The following is a 26,967-nucleotide window of genomic DNA, read 5'->3' as shown; positions in this document are numbered from 1 at the left end:
TGTCCTTAGAATCTTAGGATGCACGGATGCCCTTAACCGAAAACTGGGGACCAATCTGACCTGGCAGGATGTAAATTGGGTATATAACTGCCAAAAAGGGGACAGGACTAAATACTATATGAAGTGTAGAATCCCTTCTGTTAGGCTGATTTCCTGTTTACCCGATTCAAGCAAAGGGATGGATGAAGATTATCTCGTCATCTCGGGCAATTGGCATGACGGATTGCATTGCCCTACCCGAGAAGGGGTACCAGGTAGGGTTCCCGAGGACTAACCTAGCACTTAGGATTAACCATATTCTTTTCTATGCTTTACACCACACTACGTATTTGTTCTAATGCCTTCATTTATTATTGCAGACGATTACCATACCGCCCCGAACTTGTCTGCCGTGAACCGTGCCGATTTGAACAGGATTCTTCGGTCGGAGATATTCGTACATAGGGACGGACAGCTTCGAGTAGCCCACGTCATTCTCGGCTACACCCCTTCTACTAAACGTTTCCAAAGCCCGAAGAACGTAATAAGAGCTAGAGATCTAAGGCTAGCTCAAATTGACGTTGCTGCCCCGGGATTCCTATTAGCCGTACCTCCCCCTGCAGGAACCCAAGACGCACAACTTCCTGCCCCACTTGCCGCCCAACTGATCTATCCTCCTTTGGAGCAAGCTGCTAATCCTGTCGCTGAGGAAAGAGCTGCCACGCCCGAGCTCCCTCCTCCCGAGGTGACAGAGAAAGACTTTGAGGTGTTCTACCGCCCAGACGCTCCCTCCAGTTCCCAACCGTCAAGCAGCCAAATGGGTTTTCAAGAAAAAGAGCCCGACCTGCTGGCCCTACTACAGGCGCATGCAGGCGGCTCTTCTCCAGCGGTGCCGGTCCCTCCTCGTCCCGTTACTCCGGCTGTTACTCGGGCACCTCCCTCGGAGGCGACAGATAAAAAACGCAAGAGGGGTCAGAGTAGCAAAAATGTTATAGACATCGAAGAAGGGGAAAGCCTCGACCCCTCTGTTAAAGATACCAGGGCTGCAAAAGCCCTTTCCAAGAAAGTTGCTCCCACTGGTTCTTCGAAAGACCCCAGTGGTGAATCCACAAGGAAAGCATCAACCTGGCGGCCCAACTTCACCCTCAGCTCGGGCAGCCCTGTTTTGGATGACGCCAATCTACGGGATCCGAAGAAGGGAAGCTCAAGCCTAGTGGCCGAGTGTCTAGAGAAGGCTTTATGCCTTCCCGAAGATATGGCAGAGTTGCGGTCCTTCCGTAAGAGGGAAGTTTTCTTGTCTTTGAAGCAGGACTTAGCCAAGGTATTTTCGAAGTCTTTGCGCATTCCATATATGAGTTTAACTATTTATTGTGACTAACTTTATTAACTCAAATATATCATAGGCGGTCCAGGCTTCATTTATGGCTGAGGAGTGGGTAGATCATTCACTGGATCTTGCCCGAAAAGCTGATCAAAATGCCGAGGCGGCAGTGAAGGCACAAAAAGAAGCCGAACTGAACTTAAAAGAGACCCTCACTCGCCTGTCTGAGGTAGAAAAAGCTCACAAGAATGCTGAGTCGGCCCTGCAAAGTTATGAGTCGCAAGCAAATCTTGCTCTTGAGGCCCAGAAACAGGCTCAAAGCAGGCTCGCCCTCACTGTTGTCGAGCTCAAACAATGAAAGAATTTCTGGCCAAGAAGGAGCAGGAGCAGGCTGCTGCCGAGCAAGCGGCGTATGATGCTGGGTTGAAAAAAGCTTCTGACAGCTTAACTGCCCAACTTAGAGGGGTTGCCGCAGCGTTCGTTCGGAGGTGTGGGGTCGCGCTTTGGACGCCGCGGGAGTAGATGCCGCGCCAGACTCCGTATTCCCGAGCAACATTTACTATCCCCCGCGTTGCGCTTAGCTCCTACTCCCCCAACGCCGACAAATGATCCCGAAGTGCCCATCCTCGCTCGTTCCTTCGATGCCCCGCTCACAAAGGACCCTTCTCCCCCAGCTCAGCCCGTGGACGAAGTAACTGAGGGTGAATTGGCTGAAGAGCCAAAAAAGAAGAAAAAAGAAAAAGACCCAGAGAAAAGAAAAGACAAGCAACCTGTTGCTTAGTCCTTCCGTAGTTTTTGCCTTATTTTTTATTTTATTGTTTTTTCCTTTTTTTTTTTTTTTACGGATGTAAGGGGCTATACGATTGCCCCAGTTTTGTAATAAATATTTGTTAAGAAATTAATATTTAGCTCTTTTCTTCTGTTTCATATACAAGTCTCATTACAATGCGCTGCCATTTATTTGTCATTTTGTATGCATCTAGTTAAAAGCTCACTTGAATTAACAATCATAATATCACTACGAAGTGGTTCATTATACTTGTGTCCTTAAGAAACACAAAAGGCTTAACCTGGGCACCATAATTTCACCCCTTGACCTTTTTTGACGTTTGAAAAGGAAGGTTTAAGATTCAATATGCTACTGAGCAACAAGGCTTAATGATTTGTTTTATGCTAATGCTTTAGATGTTTGAGATTCCTTAGCCGTGATCTTGTTGGATTTACAATTCTTGAGTTATGGTCCGAGGAGCCAAAGAAGAACAAAAATCAGTTTAGCACTCGAATGTTTGCAAGTGATTAACTTCTTTTAGACTTGTGGCCCGAGGAGCCGAACAAGAACTAAGGTCAGTTTAACACTTGAATATTTGCAAGTGATTAATTTCTCTTAGACTTGTGGCCCGAGGAGCTGAACAAGAACTAAGGTCAGTTTAACACTTGAATGTTTGCGAGTGATTAATTTCTCTTAGACTTGTGGCCCGAGGAGCCGAACAAGAACTAAGGTCAGTTTAACACTTGAATGTTTGCGAGTGATTAATTTCTCTTAAACTTGTGGCCCGAGGAGCCGAACAAGAACTAAGGTCAGTTTAACACTTGAATGTTTGCAAATGATTAATTTCTCTTAGACTTGTGGCCCGAGGAGCCGAACAAGAACTAAGGTCAGTTTAACACTTGAATGTTTGCAAATGATGCAGAATTGATACGAATGGAAACCACGCACAAAAGGAAATTCTTTTCTTAATAATAATAACGTCGTAAGTTATTTACATTCCAAGGGCGAGGAATCACCCTTCCATCCAGATCTTCTAGACGATAAGCCCCTATTCCTGCTAATGAGGTAATTTTATACGGCCCCTCCCAATTAGGACCCAACTTTCCCCAAGCAGGATTTCTTGCTACCCCCACTACCTTTCTTAGCACCAAATCACCTGGTACCAGGGGTCTGGATCTAACTCCCTTGTCGTATGTCTGCTTGAGCTTTTGCTGATAACTGCCCATTTTCACATTGGCTACTTCTCTCCTTTCCTCAATAGTATTCAAACAATCATACATCCTCTCATGATTGCTCGCTTCATCATACTGGTCGGACTTCAGGGTGGGAAAGCCCGATTCTAATGGTATTATAGCTTCCATTCCATACGTCATTGAAAAGGGAGTCTCGCCTGTCGATCTTCGGGGTGTAGTGCGATAAGCCCATAATACATGAGGCAACTCTTCTACCCAGCCTCTTTTAGCATCATCCAATCGTTTCTTCAAACCTGCCAAGATGACTTTATTTGCTGCTTCGGCCTGACCATTTCCTTGAGGATAGGACGGTGTTGAATATCCATTTCTTATTCCCATTTTTGCGCGGTATCGCCGGAAAGCCTTGCTATCAAATTGAAGCCCATTATCAGAAATCAAAGTATGAGGGACTCCGAAGCGAGTTATAATATATTTCTAGATAAACTTCTTCGCATCCACATCCCTAATATTGGCTAATGGCTCGGCCTCCACCCATTTCGTGAAGTAATCTGTGCCGACAATGAGCCACCTCCTATTACATGGTGCCCGAGGAAAAGGTCCGACGATATCTAAACCCCACTTAGCGAAGGGCCATGGGCTGGATAACGGGTTTAAGTTACCTCCTGGTTGATGTATGCTAGGCGCAAACCTTTGACACTGATCACATTTCTTGGCATAATCTTGAGAGGTTCTCTCGCATGCTCGCCACCAATACTTGGGTCATGGCTCTATGAGCTAGTGATCTTCCTCCCGCATGACTCCCACACAAACCTTCATGCAATTCTTCCACAGAGGTTCCACGGCTTCGGGATGTACGCAAAGCGGTACGGCCCCGTGTAGGAACGTCTATAGAGTTTTTGCTCCTCCGATAGCCGCATCGGGAGCGCTTCTTCGTACCTTCTCGGCCACTGCTCTATCTTCGTGTAGTATTCCATGTTGCAAGAAAGCTACAATTGGGTCCATCCAACTTGGACCAACATGAACGCTGTGAACCCATACTGCCGAGATGTTGGTCAAGCTAGAGGACAGTAAATCCTCCACCATGACCATACGTGGTAATCTCGAACCCAATGAGGTGGCTAACATCGCTAATGAGTCAGCATGAGCGTTATGTCCCCTTGGGACTTGCTGTACCTTGAAACTTTCAAAGAAACCCAACACCCCTTGAACTCGCTTGAGATAGTTTTTCATTCATTCATCTTTTGCCTCAAATTCTCCATTAACCTACCCTACTACCAACCGGGAATCACAATACAACCTTACTACCTTTCCTCCCAAGTGTTTAACCATTTGGGCGCCCACCAAGAGAGCCTCGTACTCGGCCTCATTATTAGTGGCTGGGAATCCCAACCTCAAGGAGTTTTCAATGACTAGCTTTTCAGGAGATATTAGCACGACTCCAACCCCGGCTCCTTTTCGATTTGACGCCCCATCCGTGTAGACTTCCCAAGGAGTGACGTTTTCCAGCCCAATGGACATTACTGTCATCATGGAACCTTCGTGGCTAACCTGACCTTCCGTGAACTCGGCCACGAAGTCGGCAAGGATCTGCCCTTTGATAGCTGTCCGAGGCATATACTTGATGTCATAAGCTCCCAGTTTGGTTCCCCACTTTGCTACACGACCCGTGTAATCCGACTTCCTAATGATAGCTTGCAAAGGCAGTTGAGTAAGTATTACTACGGTGTGAGCTTGGAAGTAATGAGGCAATTTCCTTGTCGCATGCACCACGGCTAGAAGCGCTTTTTCCAAAAGTAGGTATCGTTGTTCTACTTCCTGTAAAGACTTGCTGACATAATATATCGGTTTTTGGACCCCATCGTCATTCCGTATTAAGACCAGACTTACGGAGTGATTTGTGACGGCTAGGTAAGCATATAACACTTCTTCCTTCTCGGGCGTTGATAAAATCGGTGGTCTAGATAGGTATTGTTTTAAGTCCTCAAAGGCCAAGTTGCATTCGTTAGTCCACCGGAAATCTTTCCACTTGTGCAAGAGGCGGTAAAATGGGCGACACCTGTCTGCGGACCGGGATATAAACCTGTTCAAGGCTGCAATCATACCAGCCAACTTCTGCACCTCTTTCGGATTCTGAGGGGGATGCAAGCCTAAGACAGCCTTAATTTGATCAGGATTAACTTCAATTCCCCGATGAGTAATCATGTACCCTAAAAACTTTCCCGATTCCACTCCGAAGGAACACTTTGATGCATTCAAGCATAATTTATACTTTCTTAACACCGAGAAGGTCTCCTGCAAATCTGTCAAATGGTCTTCTGTCCTCTTACTTTTAATGACCATGTCATCGATATACGCTTCCATATTACGCCCCAACTGCGCATCAAACATTCTGGTCACCATTCGTTGATAAGTGGACCCTGCATTCTTTAAGCCAAAGGGCATCACTCGGTAATGGTAGTTACCATTAGGGGCACGAAAAGCCGTTTTCTCCTGATCATTCAATGACAAAGGGATTTGATGATACCCTTGGAATGCATCCAAGAAGCTCATTCGGGGGTGCCCCACAGTTGCATCCACCGCCTGATCAATTCGGTATAGGGAAAGGATCCTTGGGACATGCCTTATTCAAATCCGTAAAGTCAATACAAACTCTCCATTTCCCATTCTTCTTTTTTACCACGACGTATTGGCCACCATTCAGATAGAAGATCTCCTTGATCGCCCCACTTGCTTTAGCTTACTAACTTCCTCCTTAATCGCTTCGCGTGCTCTTTTAGATGCTCGCCGAGGAGGCCGTTGTCTAGGCGTCGCATGGGGGTTAATATTCAAATGGTGGCAAACATAACTTCTGGATTAATTCCTGGTACGTCATAAGTCGTCCATGCAAAAACATCAATATTATCCCGCAAGAATTGAACCAATTCTTCTCTTTCCCGTATCGGCAGCTTAGATCCGACTTGAAAATATTTCTCTTCATCTACCCCAATAACCACCTTGGCTAGCTGCTCAGCAGAGCCTTCATCCTCATCTAGGCCGACTTCCCGAGCAGCCTCCTTTAATTGCTATGATGTCTCAAGATATTCCCCTTCCAACGATCCTCGGCCTGTTCGGATAGTGGCAGACGTTAGACATTGCCTGGCTACCATTTGACTGCCATGTAATATTCCCACGCTTCCTCATACAGGGTACTTCACCATTACATGTAAAGTAGATGAAACTGCCTCCATTGCATGCAACCAAGGTCTAGCCAAAATGGCCGTGTAAGGAGAGTATGCCATAACAACTATGCAGTTTACCTGCACTTCAGAACCCTCCACCTGCACAGGCAACCTAATCATTCCCCGCGGTATCACCTGGTTTCCATCAAAACCGACCAACGGATGGTCATACTTTTCCAAATCTTCTTGTTTCAACTTTAATCCATTGAATAGGTCCGGATACATAATCTCGGCACCACTTCCATCGTCCACCAAGACCCGTTTCACATCATATCCCCCGATACGCACCGTAACGACCAGGGCGTCATCGTGGGGTTGAAACGTGCCTTCTTTATCCTTATCAGAAAATCCCAATGTGGGCGTCGCCGAGGACCTCATTCTTTTATTTGCTTGATGACTCTCTTCTACGCCCTCACTCCCACACTTGTTTTGAACGGTCATGACCCGAGAAGGTTGCCCCAATTCTCCTCTCGGCTGGGTCAAAATGACGTTAATAGTACCTAGAGATGGTTGAGGGGCCTGACCCCAATATTTCCGAGTGCCTTGCTGGCCCCTTTTCTCGTCCGGATTAACCAATAAATGATTGATCTTTCCCGCCTTAATCAAGTGATTCAGATGATCGCGCAATGTCCAGCAATCCTCCGTGATGTGTCCCTTATCCTGGTGGTAATGGCAGTGGAGGTTTTGATTTCTCGTAGATGCATCTCCACTCATCTTGTTAGGTGGCCCAAAATATGGCTCGTGTCGAATTTTCTCCAGCATGTGATGCACGGGTTCCTTAAATAATGAGTTAATTAGAGGAGACTCGGCGGTCCTCGGATGGCTTGGAAAGTCTCGTTTGGGCCGACTACCTTGAAACCCCCCTACCCGAATATCCTTCCTCTCCAGGTATACTTTCATTTTTGCTTTGCTCTGCATTTGATCCTCTTCCACCCGTTTATACTTATCTATCCGGTCCATGAGCTGACGCATATCTATCGCGGCCTTCATTGTCAAAGACCTCCTTAACCCATGCTCCGTGGGAAGACCCACCTTGAAAGTCCTCACGGCTACATCTTCCACATCCCCATCAATTTCATTATACGTTTCCCAATATCGGTCGGAATAGGTTTTAAGTGTTTCACCTTCCCTCATAGTCATAGACAGTAGAGCATCCAAGGGTTTTGGAATCCTAGTACAAGTTATGAACCTTGCTCCAAATGCCCTAGTCAACTCCTCAAAAGATCTCAGAGAACCTTCTGCCAAGGCATCAAACCACCTCATAGCCACGGCCCCCAAACTGGAGGGAAAAAATCTGCACATCAATGCCTCATTATTCGAGTAAACGGCCATCTTCTGACTAAAATGACTAACATGCTCTACAGGGTCAGTCCTCCCGTTATACATAATAAAGATGGGCTGTGAAAACCGACGAGGTAGCTTTGCCCTATTTATCCTGGCCACAAAAGGGGATTTGGAAATTTGCCTCAGGGCTTTCCCCATTGCATCACTCCCATCATCACGATATATCCCATCAGTGTCAGGCATCCTTGTCTCCTTCTGCTGCTTTGCCCTAACGTCCGAAGACACACTGCCACGGGTGACACTTCGAGTAGGTTCGAGTACTGAGGGACCCCTTCCTCTAAGGTTTGCTCCCGAACTGTCACTGGAAGAGCTAGCATTACTCTTACGCCTCTGCTTCCTACTATCCATGCACTTGCGCAAATAAGCTATCTCAAATTGCATTTGTTGCAATACATCGTCGCGAGACATATGTCCCTCAGTCAGTGATTGCTGCTCAGCCCCCTGACCGCCATCATGTGCTCTCACCACTCCTGAGGTATGTCCCTTCCCTTTGTCATGCTGGAGACTTACCGCTACGTCCCTGCTGCGTGAACTTACTGATTCCTCCCCTTCTAGGTACGCTTCAGCCATCTATTCTTATATTACGTTGTTGTTCCCACAGACGGCGCCAATTGTAAGGACCTGAGAATTCACAAACTTGTTTAACTACCCCTTCTTCGTTTCTTGATCAAAGATCCTTATACAATATATTTGGTAGAGAGGGTCCAACAACAAAAAGTCCCCCATTCGTAGTCTCTTGATTCCTATTTATATTATTTTCTGCTTTCATCGTAGCCCTACATCTTGCAATCTGCGGTCCTTTTCCCATGACACCTGTCCGTCGGCAATGGAACAAGATTCTACTTTGCGTTCCGCACTGTTCAGGTCATGTCCACATTAATGTGACGGATAGAGGTGATGCTTGCTAATTAATGCGGCTAGAATGGCTGTTGCCGAGCATTTAATGCAACCTTCCAAATCAGCCTACTACATCCAGATATTTGTAACATGTCCCTTATGTAGTTATCGTCCACGCCACCTCATCTTCGGGCACACCCGGAGAGACCTCATCTTGCATACTAAATGTTGGCCTTCCTTTCTTCGGGTCCTCGGGTTCTTAGGTCCTCAGGTCCTCACAATATGTTTATACATTTATTGCTTCTATATTAATAATTAGTTGAGTCTAATTACCAAGAGACTAGTAGCTTAGTGGCATAACTTGATTTTATTGATAAGTGATGATTGCATATTTGCAATATTTTTTTCGTTTTGGTCCTAAGTACTATCTATAAAAGGAAATTTCCAAGACTTTATTTCCTAGTTACACTCTAAGTTGAAAGTAATATATGTTACATGAAAATGAAAACTAATAGAAATATACTGACTAAATCTTGCGCAAACATAATGAATCCAACAACCCTAGCATTTTGCGTCATGTGGCCCAAAATTAAGTTTGCATGCTGTGTAACATGGTAAGAAGGTGTTATGTAACAATTATGCCAAATAGATTTAGCGTTACTTACCTACTTAATTCCTTTTTCTTTTTTGGAACCCTTCTAAAAATTCCTATAAAAAAAGGGAGTAATGGGATACAAACTCATTGCAACTATTATCGCTCGGGAGATAACTTGTGAAATGAGGAAAATAAGAGGAAAATATTGATGTATTACCTTAAATATGGACATGAAAAACTTATGACATGGAGTGATTCTTCATTTTCAAAGTCATAAATAGATTTGGATTTATGAAGGATTGGATAGAATGCATTTTAACTCCAAATTTCTCTCTATTTGATTTACGAATTTACAAAGGATTTGATAGAATTTATTTTAATTCCAACATTCTCTCTATTTAAGTCCCCCTGATAGCTTTATAAATACTATAGAATCAAAGACTCTCTTTCTATATCAACTACAATTATGTTTATAATAATAATAATAAGAAATAAATTGAGGAGGCCCGAGTGGCATTGGAGAAAACGCATGATATAGAATCTATCGAAGCAAAGCTCAAGAGATTGCAATCCATCGTTGACAGAGAAGATAATGTGAGCTTTAACATCAAGAGGAATACCCTGTTAGTGAGTATCCTCATAGGAGCTACACTTCAAATTTGTCAAAAATATGTTGGTGTCGGCTTTGTACTTGCACATGCTCCAATGATTTTGCAAATTGGAGGAGTTAACTGAAAGTCAACTGACTTGCAGATATTAGTACTGGTTTCAGCACAATCACTTGTTGGATATAGGCTCCAATGATCTTGCAAATTGGAGGAGTTAACTGAAAGTCAACTGATTTGCAGGTATTAGTACTGGTTTCAGCACAATCACTTGTTGGATCCTTTGTCAATGTGCTTGTTGTCGATAGAACCTCAAGAAAGAAGATAATGTTGGTCTGTTATTTGGTTTTGCTATACTCAATTTTTTTTTTCTATAACCATCAAGTTGTATCTCCTACTATCACTGTCATTCCGACAAGATTCATATTTGGTCTCTTAACATATGCAAAAACATATGTTTATACATTTATTTCTTCTACACTAAAGCCTTAATTGAAGCTAGTGCTAATTAAAAACACCATCCTGATTCTTGGGAGAAATTATATTTTACCACCCCATATTACACTTTGCACCCTAAAATTTTCAAATGCACATTTTGCACCTTAAGTTATGTCTCTTGTTACACTTTGCACCCTAACGTTAAGTTTGCAGTTAACTTAAACATAAATTTAAAGTTTAGGGTGTAAAGTGTAATTAGGAGTATAGTCTAGGGTGGTAAAGCGTAATTTATCTTTTATTTTTAAAGAATCGAGAAAAGGGCAATTAAGTCTTTTTATGCAGCGCCATATTTTTCCGTCCAAGTTATTAGAAAACTTGATGTCGTGGTGTAAAGTGTAACAAGAATCATAGTTTATGGTACAAAACATACATTCGAAAAGTTCAAAGAGCAAAATGTAATTGGGAGTATAGTTTAGGGTAGTAAAGAGTAATTTCCCCTGATTCTTGGCCTTTGACAAACAGTTGGCGCAAGTTTTCGTTATAGAGAAGGTGGAAAACTCGTAGTAAAGAAAGACAAAGTCTCTCATGAGTATGCGATTGTGGCAAGATTCCTAATGAAGAGAGTTTTGAATACTGATGCGATAATTAGAACTTTTAGTCCTCTGTGGCGATCAAGGAATGGCTTCAAGGTCCACAACGCAGGAGATCATATGCTGCTATTTGTGTTTGACAATGCGAAGGAGGTCGAGAAATTTTGGCAAGCGAACCTTGGAGTTTCGACAGGCATGTGGTCGTTCTTCAGAGATTGGATAATGCAATTCCAATTCATGATATGGCTTTGAACACAATATTGCTTTGGGTACAAGTCCATAACATTCTGATCAGCTTTTTGAGCAGGGGTGTAGTGGAGGATTTACGTGACGCAATGGGGATAATGGATTGTAATACAAGCGACGTGGAGGTTGATAGAGGTTGATAGAGGCAGTTTCTTTTGAGTCCATGTGCGAGTGGATATCTCTTTACCTCTCTGTAGGGGCAGGTTCTTTCCATTAAAGATGAAGAAGAGCATTGGGTAACATTCAAATACAAACATCTTCCTAATATATGCTATTGGTGCGGATGCTTGGATCACCTAGACAAGGACTGGGACAAGTGGATTGAAAGTGAAGGAACGCTAAAAGAAAGTGACCGAGAATATGGGGCTTGGATTCGAGCAAACTTAACTCTGATGAGCCGTAAGCCAGTGGTGGTTGTACCGGGGTTCTATGAGAATAGAAAATAGAGGAAGCCAACGCCGGTCAGACTAGTGGTAGAGGTGAGTCTATCGTCGCCGAAAGGACACCGAGAAGAAGTTACAAAGTCAACGCAGCCTAAGGTAACAGTCAGAGCAGAATCAGAAGAGCACGTAACTGAAGCAATAATTACACCGAGGTCATCAATTCCCCAAACGGATAATGGAGGCAATCACAGAATTAAAGAGGATTTTATTGACAATCAGTTATTAGAGATTGACAGAGAATTAAATAAGGTTGAAATTATTGGGAGCGAAAAAATGGGAGTAATGACCAATAAAAAAGAGGCTGACTCGGACATTCCAAATAAGGATAAGGAAGGGAAAAATAAACCAAGCAGCTCTGAAGGGGTACCCAAGTCAGGTGCTAGTCACGTGGCAATTTTAAATGAAAACCCTCAAAGTCTTACTGAAACACATCAACCTGAGGAGCCTGGGGAAAATTCTGGCCGTGCAAGGAAGGGACAAACCCCAATCAGAATATGGACTAGAATTGCAAGACCTGCACAAGAATCTGATGAAGGAGGGAAAGATGGGATTGGCTCTCAAGCTAAATGGTCTCTTATGGAAGTGGATGGGTGTGATGTTCAAAAGAAAATAATGTTAGTTCCTTACAACAGCAAAACAAATTTACCAGTGGTGGAGGCTGATGGTCAGCCCCGCCAAGAGCAATGAATCTCTTATGTTGGAACTGTCGGGGGCTTGGGAACCTTCCGACAGAGCAGGAGCTCGGGAACAAGATCCTTCAATTGTGTTCTTAGCCGAAACATGGTTGGATAAAGCTAGGCTAGAAGAGATACGAAGTATGTTGAAGTTTGGTGGTATGATCGAAGTTTGTCGTGATACGAAAGGGGAGGGGGGATTGTAATTTTTTGGAAAAATGATGTTGATTTCTCTTTGGGCACCTTTTCTCCAAACCATATCGACGGCATTTTGAACAAGGGCAAGGAGGATGAATGGAGGTTTACCGATTTTTATGGAGAGCCAGAGACACAGAATCATCATCTACCATGGACCTGCCTTCAAAGACTTAAGAACAGGAATTCAATCCCTTGGCTTTGTGCAGGGGATATTAATGAGATCACTAGAAGTCATGAGAAAAAGGGAGGGAGACTAAGGCCTGAAAGATAGATGGAAGAATTTAGAGATGTCCTTGACGAGTGTGGCTTTAGAGATCTAGGTTTTGTGGGAGGCAAATTCCCATGGTGTAATGGTCACCCGAATGGCTTCACTATTTGGGAAAGGATTGATAGAGCGGTAGCAACAATGGAGTGGATGGAAAAATTTCCAGCTACTAAGGTGATGCACTTGGAATGTGATTCGTCGGATCACAAACCAATTCTTATAAGCCTAAATGGGATCCCAAAAATTCGAGAAAAACCATGGCGTTTTGAGCACATGTGGTTGGAGGAAGAAGGGTGTAGGGAAATAGTTGAGGAGGCGTGGTCACTAGAAGCTCAAGGACATGCCATGGCCCGAGCTAAAGGTAAGATTGGGTACTACCAATCAAAAATGAAATGGTGGAGTAGGGTGGCTATTGGGAATATCACTCGGCAATTAAAGGAAAAAAAAAAAAAAAAAAAAAAGAACAGATACACAAGGCAAAAGATGTAGCAATCGGTGGGAAGTCCATGGGTAGGGTGTTTCGGCTAAAAAGGGAGATAAATGACCTCCTATCAAAGGAGGAAAAAATATGGAGGCAAAGATCATGCACTTTATGGGTGCACGCAGGAGATGGGAATATTAGATTTTTACATAGTCAAGCTACTCATAGATTCCAGAGAAATAGAATTGAGGTGCTAGAAAATTTGAGGGGGGAAAGGTGTGAGGAAGAAGAGGAAATAGCAAACATACTAATTGAGTTCTATGATAATTTATTTTCCTCCTCTCTTCCAGATCAGATTGAGGAAGCTCTTGAAGCCACACCATTGATGATTACGGTGGAGATGAATAATGAACTTACAGCCCCTTTCCAAAGAAGTGAAGTGGACTTAGCCTTGAAACAGATGGAGCCTTTAAAAGCTCCGGGACCGGATGGGATGCCCTCATTATTTTTCCAACAATTTTGGCCGACCATTGGGGAGGAAGTGACAGAGGCAGTCCTGAATTGTCTCAATTCCGGTACAATTCCACATTCCATAAATCGTACCTTTATAACACTCATTCCGAAGGTAAAAAGCCCGATAAGAGTTTCAGATTCCGCCCTATAGCACTTTGTAATACTATATATAAGATTATTTCTAAATTTCTAGCAAATAGACTCAAGAAAATTTTACTTAGTGTTATTTCGAAATCCTAAAGTATCTTTCAGTCTAGCAAAGCTATTTCTAATAATATTTTGGTGGCATTTGAAACTTTGCATCATATGAAATCTCAAAAATCTAAGAAGACAAGTTTTATGGCTATGAAGTTAGATATGAACAAGGCGTATGATAGAGTTGAATGAGCATTTTTGATAAAGATTATGAAGAAAATGGGCTTTTGTGAAAAATGGGTGTCCCTTATTTTTGAGTGCATTAGTACGGTGTCTTATTCAATTTTGGTGAATGGGGAGCCTAAGGGAGATATTAGACCATCAAGAGAGATTAGGCAAGGTGATCATTTGTCCCCCTACCTTTTTTTGCTATGCTCGAAAGGACTAAATAGAATGCTCCAAAAGGCAACCCATAATGATCAAATAAAGGGCTTTTCATTAAGTAAAAATTGTCCAAAAATCTTACACCTATTTTTTGCAGATAATAGCTTGTTATTTTGTCGAGCTACTATGTCTAACCTACAAGCAATTCAAGCCATTCTATCTTTATATGAACATGCCTCAGGTCAAAAGCTCAATTGGGAGAAAACTTCCATATTTTTTAGTAAGGCAGCAAGTGAAGGAACAAGGGAGGAGATCTCAAATTTTCTAGGGGTACCGAAGGTGAAAGAATATGAAACGTACCTTGGCTTACCGGTGGTGGTGGGAAGAATTAAAAAAGCAAGTCTAAGATATATAAAGGAAAGGATATGAAATAAACTTCAAGGTTGAAAAGAGAAGCTCTTGTCACAAGCCAGTAGAGAAGTCTTACTTAAGGCAGTGGTGCAAGCAATACCTACCTTCGCCATGAGTTGTTTCAAATTACTTGTGAGTCTTTGCAATGAGATTGAGGCCTTGGTCCGAAAATTCTTTTGGGGATAGAAGGGGGAGCAAAGGAAAATCTATTGGAAAAAATGGGAACTTCTTTGCAAACCCAAATCAGAGGGAGGAATGGGATTTAAAGACTTGGAGAAATTCAATGATGCGATGTTGGCCAAACAGGTGTGGAGGTTGCTAAGGGATCAGAATTCTCTCTTCTACCGAGTTTTCAAAGCTAATACTTTCCAAGGGGTTCAGTGTTGGAAGCTTCAACCTCGTCTAGGTCCTTTGCTTGGCAAAGTATTATGAAAGCAAGGAAGGTGATTCTGAAAGGCATGAGGTGGAGGATCAGAAATGGGAAGAGCATTGATATATACTGTGACAATTGGTTACAAGGTGAGGGGTCTTCAAAAATTATTTCTCCACGGATCCCAGAACTAGAGGGGGCAAAAGTCTCAACCCTCATATCTTTGGAAACAGGTACTTGGGACCAGAATCTTGTACGCCAACAATTCATTCATTTCAAAGCTCAACGAATTTTGGCAATCGCACTGTGTATGACCCACCAGAGGGATGTTTTAATCTGGCCTAGATGTCCCAATGGAGAGTATACGGTCAAATTGGGCTACAAACAACTGTGTGAAGATGAGAACAGTGCAACGACATTGGCGTCTAATGGTTCACTCCAGAAGTCCTTTTGGAAACGCATTTGGAAGATCCGGGTTCCAAATAAAATTAAAACATTCCTGTAGTGGGTTTGCTCGGATGCATTACCTACAAAAGTCAACTTAAAGAAGAGGAAAACCATTGAAGACGAACGTTGTAGCATTTGTCATTCAGCGCAAGGAACTACCCTTCACGCAATCTGGAGCTGCGAAGAAATTCAGCAAGTTTGGTTCCCCTGTTTCAGCTGGGTTAGAACAGAGTACCCGAATATTAGAGATACTCAAGAATTGGTTAATCTGATCGGGTTGCAGAAATAGAGACTGGAGTTATTTGTAATAGTGGTGTGGTTCGTATGGAATCGAAGAAATAAATTACGGCTAAAAGAACGGAGCTTGGATCGAGACAAAATTTTCAGTGCAGCAAGGTGTTACCTCTCGGATTATCAATTGAAATTTCCAATAAAAGAGAGCAAGCTTCCCACGACAAGAGTAAAATGGATTATGATGGGGCAGTATTCGAAGATTCGGAAGAGGCAGGAATTGGAGTTGTAGTCCGCAAAGCCAGGGGAGAAGTGTTAGCTGCATTATCCGAGAAAATTTTGTATCCAGGCTCGGTGGAGTTGGTGGAGGTTATAGCTGCAAGAAGGGCAGTCCAGTTTATTATGGAATTGGGCATATCACAGTCAGTCTTTGAAGGGGATTCAAAGGTAGTGTATAAGGCTTTGAAAGCAGCAGATGTGGGTCAGTCCTCAATTGGAGAGTTTGTAAAAGACATTATGTCTATCACTGGTTCGCTTTGAACCTTTTCTTTCTCTCATACTAGGTGGCAGGGAAATTGTGTAGATTATGCTTTGGCTAAGAGAGCAAGATTTTCTTTTCCTTTATTAGTCTGAACGGCATGTTCCAGTAGACGTGTATCCGTTTGTAGCTTCAGACTTTTAGTCTTTTAATAATATCGTGCAGTCTTGATTCTCAAAAAAGGAAAAGAAAAGAAAGATCATTTAATATACATTATTACATAGTGATATCCTAGATTATTTAAATGAATAAAAATAAAATCCTTATGTTTTTTAGAATGAATAATTTTTTTTTTCCAATGGACTCCAATTAGGATGACACCTTCACTTGTAAAGGAAAGGTGGAGCGTAAATTCAAGTTTTTTTAGTTTTTATAATTTGATAATTAAAATTCGTACTGAATGTCTTCATTAAAAACATTAGAAAACTAATTTAAGAACTTCCTTTACAAGAGCAAGATAAAGTGTAAATTTAAGATCTACCTAATGCATATAAAATTATTTATTAACTGAAGAAAAGAGTGAATTGGACTTTCTGTCCTAAAATTTGGTATAAGTTTGATTTTGGTTCTCAAATTTAAAAAAATATCATTATCTGCTATTTGGTCCATGAAATTTCAAAAATGGAACAAGCTAGTCAATGCATCTATTTTTGGATTTGCAACTTTACATGATCAACCTAAGGCACCCTATTTTTCAGGAGACCAAATCAAACCAATTACATATGTAAGGGACCACAATCACACTAGCCCTATTTTAAAAACTAAAATCAAAGCATCCACATTTTTAAGAGAAAAAAAAAAATCCAATTAACTCCATAGACTATTCCCTTTTTGAAATTGCAGGAATTAAATCTTAACTTTTTTTTTTATCTCAAGAACCAAAACCAAACTTATATAAAAATTAAAGAACCGAAAGTATAATCACCTCAAAAAAGAATGAAGAGTGATTGCAAATTTGCACTACTCTGCCACAATTCCGGAAAGAATGATAGGGCATCTACATTTCCCCAATAATTGCACTACTCTAAACGACTTGTAGCATATCTCAATCCAATCCCATTTGTCTGTTTTTCAATTTTGGCTGCTTTTATAATCCCTTCACTGAAACTGCTCGAATTCGTTAATGTCAAACATAAGTACTACTTTTTTTGTGAAGCAAAAAAGGAAAAAAAAAATGCTGAGATGGATTTTCAAGAAATTTATCAATCAAGATAACACAGGAAAATTTATACACTTGCTAATTTGATGAATTTCTTCATTTTGTTTGTACAATTTAGGTTCAAGTTAACTTTTAATTCTGCAACGGGAAAGAACTGATAATTCCTATTCTAACATATACAACAAGTCAAACGATGCTAGATATTATTAGTTCTCAAAATATTGAATTCGAAAGAAAACAAATAAAGCTGAATATAATGTGAACTAGTCCAAGTTTCTCAACCATCAGTGTTTCTGCCACAATGAATGCACAAGTTTATGGTCTCCATTGGCCTTTGGCCACCTATATTTGTCAATTTTCAGCAATACATGTAATACTGGCTGCTAGCTGGTGCAACCTGTTAGGTTAATATGTTTTAAATTCACTATTTCTTAACGACTTATGCTTTGGGACAACCAGTATTATATCATAGTATCAAAGCAAGTGACCTAGGTCTTGTCTCCATTTAAAATTTTTTGCATGTGTTAGGCTTCACTTAATAAGGACAATTTGGGCACACGCGTGAAATGAGAGTGTTAGTTTATATGATTAATTTCATCATTTCTTAATATTTAAAGTTTTTAGAACAATTGGTAATTGATCACAACCTAAGGTCGGACTCTGTCTTTAAGATATAAATCTTGCATGTAACTACTTCAACATATTTGCATCTTGATCTCCAAATTTGTTTAGTAAGTTAGTGATTCTGAATCCCGAATATATTTTGTGAATTGGGACATAGTGATCATGATAAGGACACAGATAAGCTAAAATAGAAATTAAAATAATTTATTCTGGATTTATAGGAGTGGCAAGTACAAGCAATTCCTTAGAATTAAGGTAAGACACCAGATACCACCAAAACACTTGACCAGAAAAATAAATGAAAAAGAAACAGTGAAACACACAAATAACAAAACCATTTTCCTTGGACAACCATGAAATCAGATCTAGTAAATTCTAACTGAGATATTTCTCTTATTGCTATCCTTTGAGCTATCATCATCTCTTTTGATATCTTTATCATCATCAAAATTGGAGAATGATTCTCTACTTTCTTCATCTTGTGTTCTTCCTTGTTTCCCGTGTTCTTCTTCTTTTCCCTAACACCATCTAGAGCTCGAACCAGGCTTTACAGTGTCACCATCCAGTCTTTGGCATCAAACTTTTCAGCAGCATCTGCAGAGTCATATTCACCTCTTCCAACAAGTGGCTGTCTTTTCAAAAAGCGGGTGCAAATGTCCAAATAGTTCTTAGCCAACACTTTAAAAGCTTCATATTTGCAATATGATAACTCAATGTGCTTGTACATTCTTCCTCTTGGAATGGAAACCAGGTCGAGTTTTTCAGAAGAATCTTTTGACAGAACATAATTATGTGTGTGTGTGTGTGTGTGTGTGAGAGAGAGAGAGAGAGAGAGAGAGAGAGAGAGAGAGAGAGAGAAATGCAAAGACATGCTTCCATCACATACCACCATGTAGAAGACAATGTTAGGAAGGAATCAGAAGTCCATTCTTAGATTTCAACCACAGAGAGAGAAATGCTGATGGTCATCAGAATTCTGTATAACCAGAAATATTTCTTGTGCCAATGATGTAAAATTTGGCTGACAAACAGGGCTTTGAAAGTAGCGGACCTCTGATATAGCAAGGTTCCTGTTCAGCAAACAAATAAAATTTGCCTGTATGCATAACCAAATAGGAATAAGGAAATCAGAGAAAAAAATCCAGTAAAAACAGCAAAGTACCTTTTGCTCATAACCAGCCTGCATTGTGGAGGTTAGATGATTTATATACAAAATCCCAGATCTAGTTAAGGAACACAAGGCATTTTCCGCTGTAATTCCAATTCCTACATGCATTCCAGATTAAGCTTGTTCTTGTCCAGTGTCGTAGCTTTCCATAATCCATCAATCACAAACTTGCATGTTAGGTTATTTGGAGCAAATCCTACTTTTTGCATCCTATCCTGAAGTTCCATCAAAGTAGCCACATCAGCATTCTCAGAGAGGACTTTCACAAGTGCATTGTAACTTTCAGTATCGAAGATTTGAAATTCCCGGGCAAAGAAGCCCAATAATGATTCTGCTCTATTGATATCCATTTCCTTGCAGTATCCATCTACTAATGCCTTGCATATTGCCGTATCAGGTGGCACACCAAATTTAACCATTTCTTTCATTACATATTCACCCTCCATACTTTTGTTTATTTTACACAAGCAGTCTATAAGAGCTCTATATGTAACACGATTGGGTTTTATATTTTTATTCACCATCTCAGCTTTCAAAGCTAATGCCTCTGCCACATAATTACATTTGCAAAGGGATAGAATCAGCTCGTTATAGACATCGATATCAGGCACATAACCATACTGAGAGATTCTTTCCAAAAGACTTTTAGCGGCAAATGGCCGATTCTCTTCACACAGTTTGACCACTAGATATTCATAAATGTCAGGAGCAATAGGAATTTCAAATCTCTCAAGCTCTGACAGCAAATTCAAAGCTGAAAGCAACTTACTCTCGTTTCCATATCCTTCCACAACAACTCGACAAGTAAAACTATCCAGGCGAACCCCATTTCCTATCATCTCATACAACAATGACCTTGACTCTTTCATCTTTCCCTCCTTGCAATAACCACAAATCAGAGTATTATAAGACATAGTGTCTGGACTTAACCCTCTGTGAACCATTCGATGAAAAAGCTGATGAGCCTCCCTAACCTTCCCTTCTTTACAAAGTCCATTCATCAAGGCAGTATATGAAAACAAATCGGGCAATGCACCCCTCCTATACATAATCTTATACAAATAAAATGCATCCCCCAACCTTCCTTTTCTACAATAACTATTAATCAATGTATTGTACGTCACCACATCAGGATCAAACCCTTCCTCTTCCATCTTCTCTATGAATTCATTCACCTTATCCACATCTTGATCCTTGCATAAAACATTAATCAACATGTTAAACGTATAAGCATTCGGGTGTATCCCAATTCTCCCCATTTCTTCATATACCTCCCAACACCGATCAACACATCTCAGCTTCACCAACCCATTCAAAAGACAATTACAAGCAACTACACTAGGAACAAAACCAACCTCCACAGAACTCTTAAAAGTCCCAAAACCTTGTTCAATCATGTTGGCTTTCACATAAGCCTTAATGAGCATATCAAAGACAACTGGATCCCAATTACAATCTTCACCGCACAAAACCAAACTTCCAAAAACATCACCATCATCTGGTGAAACGATCTTAACCATTTCTATCAACTCACACAACAAGTTCATGGCTTGAGAAAATTTTCTAGACCAAGTCAGAATATGAACAATAATACAATAATTCTGGATAGTGGGTCTGAGACTTAAATCATTCTTGACCCAATTGAAGAAAGTGAGAGCTGATGAGGAATCAGATTGAAACCTCAACAGAACTCTTGAAATTTCATGAGAACCCAGATGAGGAAGAAGCCCTTTAAGCTCATTTTGAGAAAGAGGTAAATGGGTATTTTGTTTAAGGTTTGAACAAATGAGATTGACAATGTTGTTGGGGTTTTGGGTTTGTGGGAGCAAATGGTAAAGTGGGTTTGAGATGGATTTGGATTCTGAATCCTGAATGGTCTGTAGTGATGAAGAAGAGAAAGCTGAAATGGGTATGAAATTTTTAAGGTTGAGGAATGGTTTTGAATGAAAGGCAGAGTTTTTGTGTGATAAAATGAGGATTTGGTTAATGGAATATATTGAAGTTCGAGGCATCACTAACAGACACAGAAAGCTATAAATATCGAAAAAAGCGTTCTTTTGGTGATTCCAAAGCTTATTCTTTTGGTTTATTTTTCTTTGTAATCCCTTTTCAAGCAAAAGAATGAAGTGAGGTTTGGACAAAGAAATTTTACCGTTTGGCAGAGGAATTCATGGAAGATGCACCAACGTTTAACCATGAAAGAATGAAGGTGCTGGACTCCAAATTAAATCTTCTTTTTTTTTTTTTTTTTAAATTTCACTCTCTCTGTCTCTCACTTGTATTAACACAGTGAACTCTCTGGTTCTCTATCTCAGATGAAAATGGCAAAGCTCATCACCTGATGATTGATCTGGGTGGACTCAAAGGAAGGAGGAAAGTAGCGGAGCTACAGCGGCGAAGCGTCAAAGGCTTAGCCATCACGGCGGAGCTATCGGTGAGGCTTTGGATTTATCTGAGTTGCGCGTTGTGGATTGATTTGGGGAAGGAGAGTGGAGGGTAAAAAGAAAATCAAGTGAGGCTTTATTTTATTTTATTTTTTTTATTTATTTATTTATTTTGATAAATTTAAAATTTAGGACTGATTAGATTTTACCTTACAAAATTTCAAAATTTAGATTTTTTCATTTGAAATTTTGGAATGTTTAGATTTACATCCTAATATTTTTAAATTTGAATTTTACTCCCAAATTTGTAGGGATGTTTGAATTTTACACCACTAAAATTTGGTGGTATTTAAATTTTACACTTTGATGTGTGTTTGGATACCACTTATTTTGCTAAAAACTAAAAACTTATTGCTGAAAACAATAAAAAATAATAATTTCGAGATTACTGTTCACTGCTAAAAATATTGTACCAGTTTTGCCCTAATGCACTGTTTATGGGACATAAACAGTGCAAGAGGCTAGTAAAAAAAAAAAAGGCAGAAATGCAGACGTGATCCAAACGGTAATTTCATAATTTAGAATGTAAAATTCAAAAACCCTCAAACTCTAGAGTAAAATTCAAATTCTTTAATATCAGGGTTTAAAATCCAAACACTTTCAGCTTTAGGGTTGTAATTTGTAATTTACTCTTTTTTTAATCAGGATTTAAATATTAAAATTAAAATTAAAAATTAAAATTAGGTCAAAACGGCAGCGTTTGGGGCCAAACAATGAAAACCATCATCAATGAACAACGAAAAGAACAACCAAATACTAATAGAACACGACTATATTATACGTATATCGTCAGAGATATAATCATGGGTGTGATCAATTAATTAACCATACACTGAATAGAAAAGAAAAACCATAGTAAGCTAATCATTCTATTGTTCTTAATACAAATTACAAAAAACCCTAAACAAATGAAGTAGAGTATCTAATTATATAATTGAAAGTTCGCATAAGAATCCCAGCTTCAGATTTAGCCAGTAAACTTTACATTCTTCAAGTAAGTGTAGGTGTGAACCAAATTGGATCTTCCAAATTAGCCATTCGAGGTGGCAATGATTTAATGCTTCCATCTTTGAGTGAAAAGACAACTTTGCAATCACTAAAGTAGGAGCCACTACAATATACATGATTCCCTTTTAGTCCCGGAGGAGAATTTTGTGATGCAAGAGATAAAGAATAACCATAACCCAAAAACAACACTCGATCATGCAAATCTTTAATCCTAATGTATTGCCCTTGGCTACCATTCACCTCTAACTTGAAAACATCAAAGCCAATTTGTCTGTGTCTACTAGTCACCATCAATAAATCCCCACAAGACTCCACCAAGTATGTCGATGTATCTAGGTATGTGCTGAAGCTGAATCTCGCGAAACCTATACAAAAATCAGACTCTGGCACCAAACTAACGCTAAACCTGTCATAATCATATACACTAAAAACACTGAAGCATGCTTGGTTATCACGATTGATATACGTTGCATATAACTTTCCCTTGTAAAATATGATATCGTCGTAATTTATAGAAGTGGAGGTATTTCTCCATATCTGCTCTCCTACTTTGCAAATTGCCAAATTTCCCAGGCAAAAAAGCACTGCAACAAAAGTGTCTGGACCATGCAACATGATGGCTTTCTTGATTTTGCAAAAATCTGGGACATACGAAAACTGAAAATGATGTGGGAGTTGGAATTGAACGTTAGATATGGGGTTTAAGAGGTGCAACTCGCCGTCTTTTGTTGTGACCAACCAGCCTTTAGAGCATCCTTTAATGGACTCATGTTGTGGAAACTTGTAAATCTTGTAAACCCTATTATCTGTGAGGCTTAAAAACTCGTATGGTTTGCCTCTTTTTGTCATCAACCATGGATGCTCGGGTGCTGGAGGATAAGGTTTTTTTTTGGCTACCAGAAGCCATGACTTGCAAACTAAACCAAATCGAAGTTGATCAGTAAGGTGTAAGTGTTTGTAGACAAGTAGAAGGAGTTCTGAGGGAAGTTCAGACCAGATTGGCATGATTTGGTTTTCACAGTTTTTCAATATTGATCTTTTTCCATCCTTGACAACCTTCTTTTACCTTAGAAAAAGAGAGATATCCTATTCACTGACATAAACGAAGAGGAAAACTTTTAAGAATATTAGAAATCAACCGATGGAATGGCCAAAAAAGGGCATAGAAGCTTTGTTTTATAATCACTCTTCATGCTTGTCCGAGTCCAATTCGGTAAGGAAGTGAAAACCCAATGAATTTCTAACAAAATAACAAACTTTAAAACATTGTAGAGTCATATGTTTAAAAGACTTCTTTATAACAACTAAGACACAAATCAATTCCTTTTTTCTTTTTCTATTTTTAACCTTTAGGGGAAAAAAAATGAGATATATGATTGCGTTAAGGTGATTCTCCACACACAAAAAAAAAAATCACATTTAGGTGATTTAAGAAAGAAATTACTTTTTGTATTTTCATTGAAACAAAAACACATCAAAAAAAATCCCCAAAGCCAACTACTAGTTTTCAAGAAGTCTATACAGACTAAAAGTTTTTTATCTTTAGATCTCTAATTCACTTCATCAGTTGACTGACTCTTTAAATGATTAAATAAATAAAGCTCGATCACCTAAAGCTTCCCTCTTAGTTAATTAAGGTGAGAAAAAAACTAACTTTTTCTATTAACTATATAAAAAGAGGCAATAACTCTAGAGTAATTTTTTGGTTTAGTGAATCCCTGCCAAAACTCACCGTTTCATCTCCTCTATCTACACTCTACTGCTTTATCTTTTTCTTATCATTGTTTTTGTTTTATTTGGGCTTATATGGGCTTAAAAGAAAAGCTTTCACCTTACTTTTTGTTTTCTCTGTATCTTATTATTATTGTTTTTGTTTTATTTGGGCTTATATAGATGCACATAACCAACGGCGACATCTCTTATCTCTTACATGTCTACTATCTATCTACTACCTACTTCTACTAATCTACTAACTATATGAAAAGAGGCAATGCCTCTATCTACAGTGTTTGGTTAATTCAACCCATGCGCACTGTTCATCTGGCCTTTTTTTTTTGGGGCCGGTTTGTGATTTTTTGTCCTTTCCTTTAAATACACCGACTTAACAAATTTTTACACTATTTTCACAATTATTTGACAATCTGCACTGATAATTGGCCTCTTTTTTTTTTCCCCACAGTATGCCCGTTTTGCTTGTACTCTTTTTGTCTTCTCTTTTAAATATTTACAGATGCATATATAGTTACACTAACACAACACATTCTTACAATATTTTCACAATTATTAAGGTGCCAATTTTTTAAAGGTCAAAATAAAATAATAAAATAAGAAATTGAGAATTATTACCATCTAAAACTCAAAATACATGAAGAAAATTTTTGAGATGTTAAAATTTAGTAGATGTATTTTAGACATTATCTACTAACTATATAAAAAGAGGCAATGCCTCTATCTACAGTGTTTGGTTTATTCAACCAATGCGCACCGTTCATCTAGCTTCTTTTTTTTTTCTTTTTTTTTGGGCCAGTGTTGTTTGTGATTTTTTGTCTTTCCTATAAATATTTATTATTTATATATGCATATACAATTACACCGACTTAACAAATTTTTACAATTATTTGACAATTTGCATTGTTCATTGGCCTCTTTTTTTTCCCACAATATACCGATTTTCCCACATTATTTATATGTGCATATACAATTACACTAACACAACACAATCTTACAATATTTTCACAATTATTGAGGTGTCAATTTTTTAAAGGTCAAAATAAAATAATAAAATAACAAATTGAGAATTACTACTATCTAAAACTCAAAATACATGAAGAAAATTTTTTGGATGTTAAAATTTAGTGAAAGTATTTTAGACATTACAAAATAAACATTTTAAGAATCATAAGCTTTCATTAAGGTTTAACTAAGAGAATAACAATATGACATATTTGCTATTTCCCAACATATTAAGGGGAAAATTGCTTGATTTTAAAGTTTAAGAAGTAATGTTATGTCTACAACATTTTCACAATAGTTTCACAACAAATTTTATGTGACAAGGTATTTTTTATGGATAAAAAAGTGATATCAGTAGTGGGCTCAGCTTAAACTAATAACAACTTGTCATTTAGAATTTGTTCTAAACATGTTATGGATGTAACATTTCTCTCAAATAAAATAAAATAAAATATTAATTCGGATCCTAAAAATGAAGCTATTATGAAAATATTGTAATATTTTGTTGTATTCTTAGACTTTTTTTTTAGTATAGTCAAATTGAGTGAGCCAAATATCACAGTTTCACACACAATTTTCTTGTGTTTTCATTTTTTTTAATACATAATTTCAAAACTACAAATAATTTTTCATCGAAAATTTGCTGTAAAAATGCTATGGACGTAAAAAAATAAAATAATAATATCAAACTGAGACCTACCACAATTGGAAATAAAAAAATATTGCGAAAGTGTTGTGACATTTTGTTGTGTTTCTAGGATTCTTTTTTGTGTGACATTTTGTTATGTTCCCAGGGTTCTTTTTTTTATTTAGTCAAATTTGGTAAGCCAAAATTCTTTTTTTTTAGGCACAATTTTCTTCAATCGGCTTTTTACTATTTTTTTAAATACACGGTTAAAAGTGGTTAGCCAAATTTAAAATCAGTAACAATTTACCACCTAGAATTTATTATAAAAATATTGTTGACGTAGTATTACTTTAAAATAAAATAATAAAATATGAAACCAGAACCCACCATAGCTAGAAATAAAGGTATTGTAAAAGTATCGTGACATTCTGTTGTATTCCTAGACTTCTTTTTTAGTTTAGTCAATTTGTTGAACCAAAATTCATTATTTTATGCATAGTTTTTTAGGTTGATTTTTTTTCACACATTGTTTCAAGTTTTTTTTTTTTTTTTTTAAACACATTGTTTTACACACATACACACACAAATTGACGAAGTAGTACTTTCCTCTTTTATGTTTGAGGTAGTTTCATTTCCCCTAAACTAAAGTTGAATAATTCCCTCCTTTATATTTTATAAATGAGCATATAGTCCTATTGTTACTCTCTTATTTAAACTCTAACAAAATCTTATAATTCCTAAAATATTCCATTGTGCAATGTCTAAAATACTCCTACTAAATTTTAATGTCCCAAAAAATTTCTTCGTGTATTTTTTAATATTTTGTGGTAGATTGGTAATCATACTTGAAAAGTTAGAATGATGATATATGGTGTTCTATTTGTGACCTAGAGAATACTAATTTATTAGGTTTAAACATTCTAAACTTATAATTTTATCTAATAGAAACTTTGATGACAGATATCTTTTGTTATTTTGTTCTCTTTTTTAATTTCTTTTCCTACATAAAAGGATGTTCATTAAAAATAAGTAAGCTAA

The 26,967-nt window shown here is 38.8% G+C and overlaps 3 protein-coding genes across 4 annotated transcripts; all 3 read right to left on the bottom strand.

Annotated features, from left to right (window-relative positions):
• Positions 1 to 6,438: 6,438 nt before the first annotated feature.
• LOC142632534 (uncharacterized) lies at positions 6,439 to 8,394 on the bottom strand. The gene has a single exon (XM_075806919.1). The coding sequence runs from the start codon at positions 8,392 to 8,394 to the stop codon at positions 6,439 to 6,441; it is 1,956 nt and encodes a 651-aa protein (XP_075663034.1).
• Positions 8,395 to 18,689: 10,295 nt separating this feature from the next.
• Positions 18,690 to 21,589, bottom strand: LOC142640661 (uncharacterized). 2 transcript variants are annotated; one of them, XM_075814852.1, is made up of 2 exons: positions 19,111 to 21,589; positions 18,690 to 19,018 (listed from the first exon to the last, which is right to left on the bottom strand). In XM_075814852.1, exon 1 carries the CDS (start codon positions 21,126 to 21,128, stop codon positions 19,215 to 19,217), a length of 1,914 nt encoding a protein of 637 aa, XP_075670967.1. In that variant the 5' UTR covers positions 21,129 to 21,589; the 3' UTR covers positions 18,690 to 19,018; positions 19,111 to 19,214. The 2 variants fall into 2 exon arrangements, with proteins under 2 accessions (XP_075670967.1, XP_075670976.1); XM_075814861.1 differs by having other exon boundaries at positions 18,690 to 19,001.
• A 961-nt stretch (positions 21,590 to 22,550) lies between these two features.
• LOC142632525 (F-box protein SKIP23-like) lies at positions 22,551 to 23,573 on the bottom strand. Its single transcript, XM_075806913.1, has one exon. It carries the CDS (start codon positions 23,571 to 23,573, stop codon positions 22,551 to 22,553), a length of 1,023 nt encoding a protein of 340 aa, XP_075663028.1.
• Positions 23,574 to 26,967: the final 3,394 nt, after the last annotated feature.

The sequence above is a fragment of the Castanea sativa genome, chromosome 1 (genome assembly GCF_040712315.1).
Source record: "Castanea sativa cultivar Marrone di Chiusa Pesio chromosome 1, ASM4071231v1".
Lineage (NCBI taxonomy): Eukaryota > Viridiplantae > Streptophyta > Magnoliopsida > Fagales > Fagaceae > Castanea > Castanea sativa.
The sequence above is the reverse complement of the archived record's forward strand: the minus strand, read 5'-3'. Positions and strand labels throughout refer to the sequence as shown.

Coding starts and splice junctions, on each gene's coding strand:
- LOC142632534 (XM_075806919.1), bottom strand. CDS start 8,394: ATGGCTGAAGCGTACCTAGAAGGGGAGGAATCAGTAAGTTCACGCAGC.
- LOC142640661 (XM_075814852.1), bottom strand. CDS start 21,128: ATGCCTCGAACTTCAATATATTCCATTAACCAAATCCTCATTTTATCA.
- LOC142632525 (XM_075806913.1), bottom strand. CDS start 23,573: ATGCCAATCTGGTCTGAACTTCCCTCAGAACTCCTTCTACTTGTCTAC.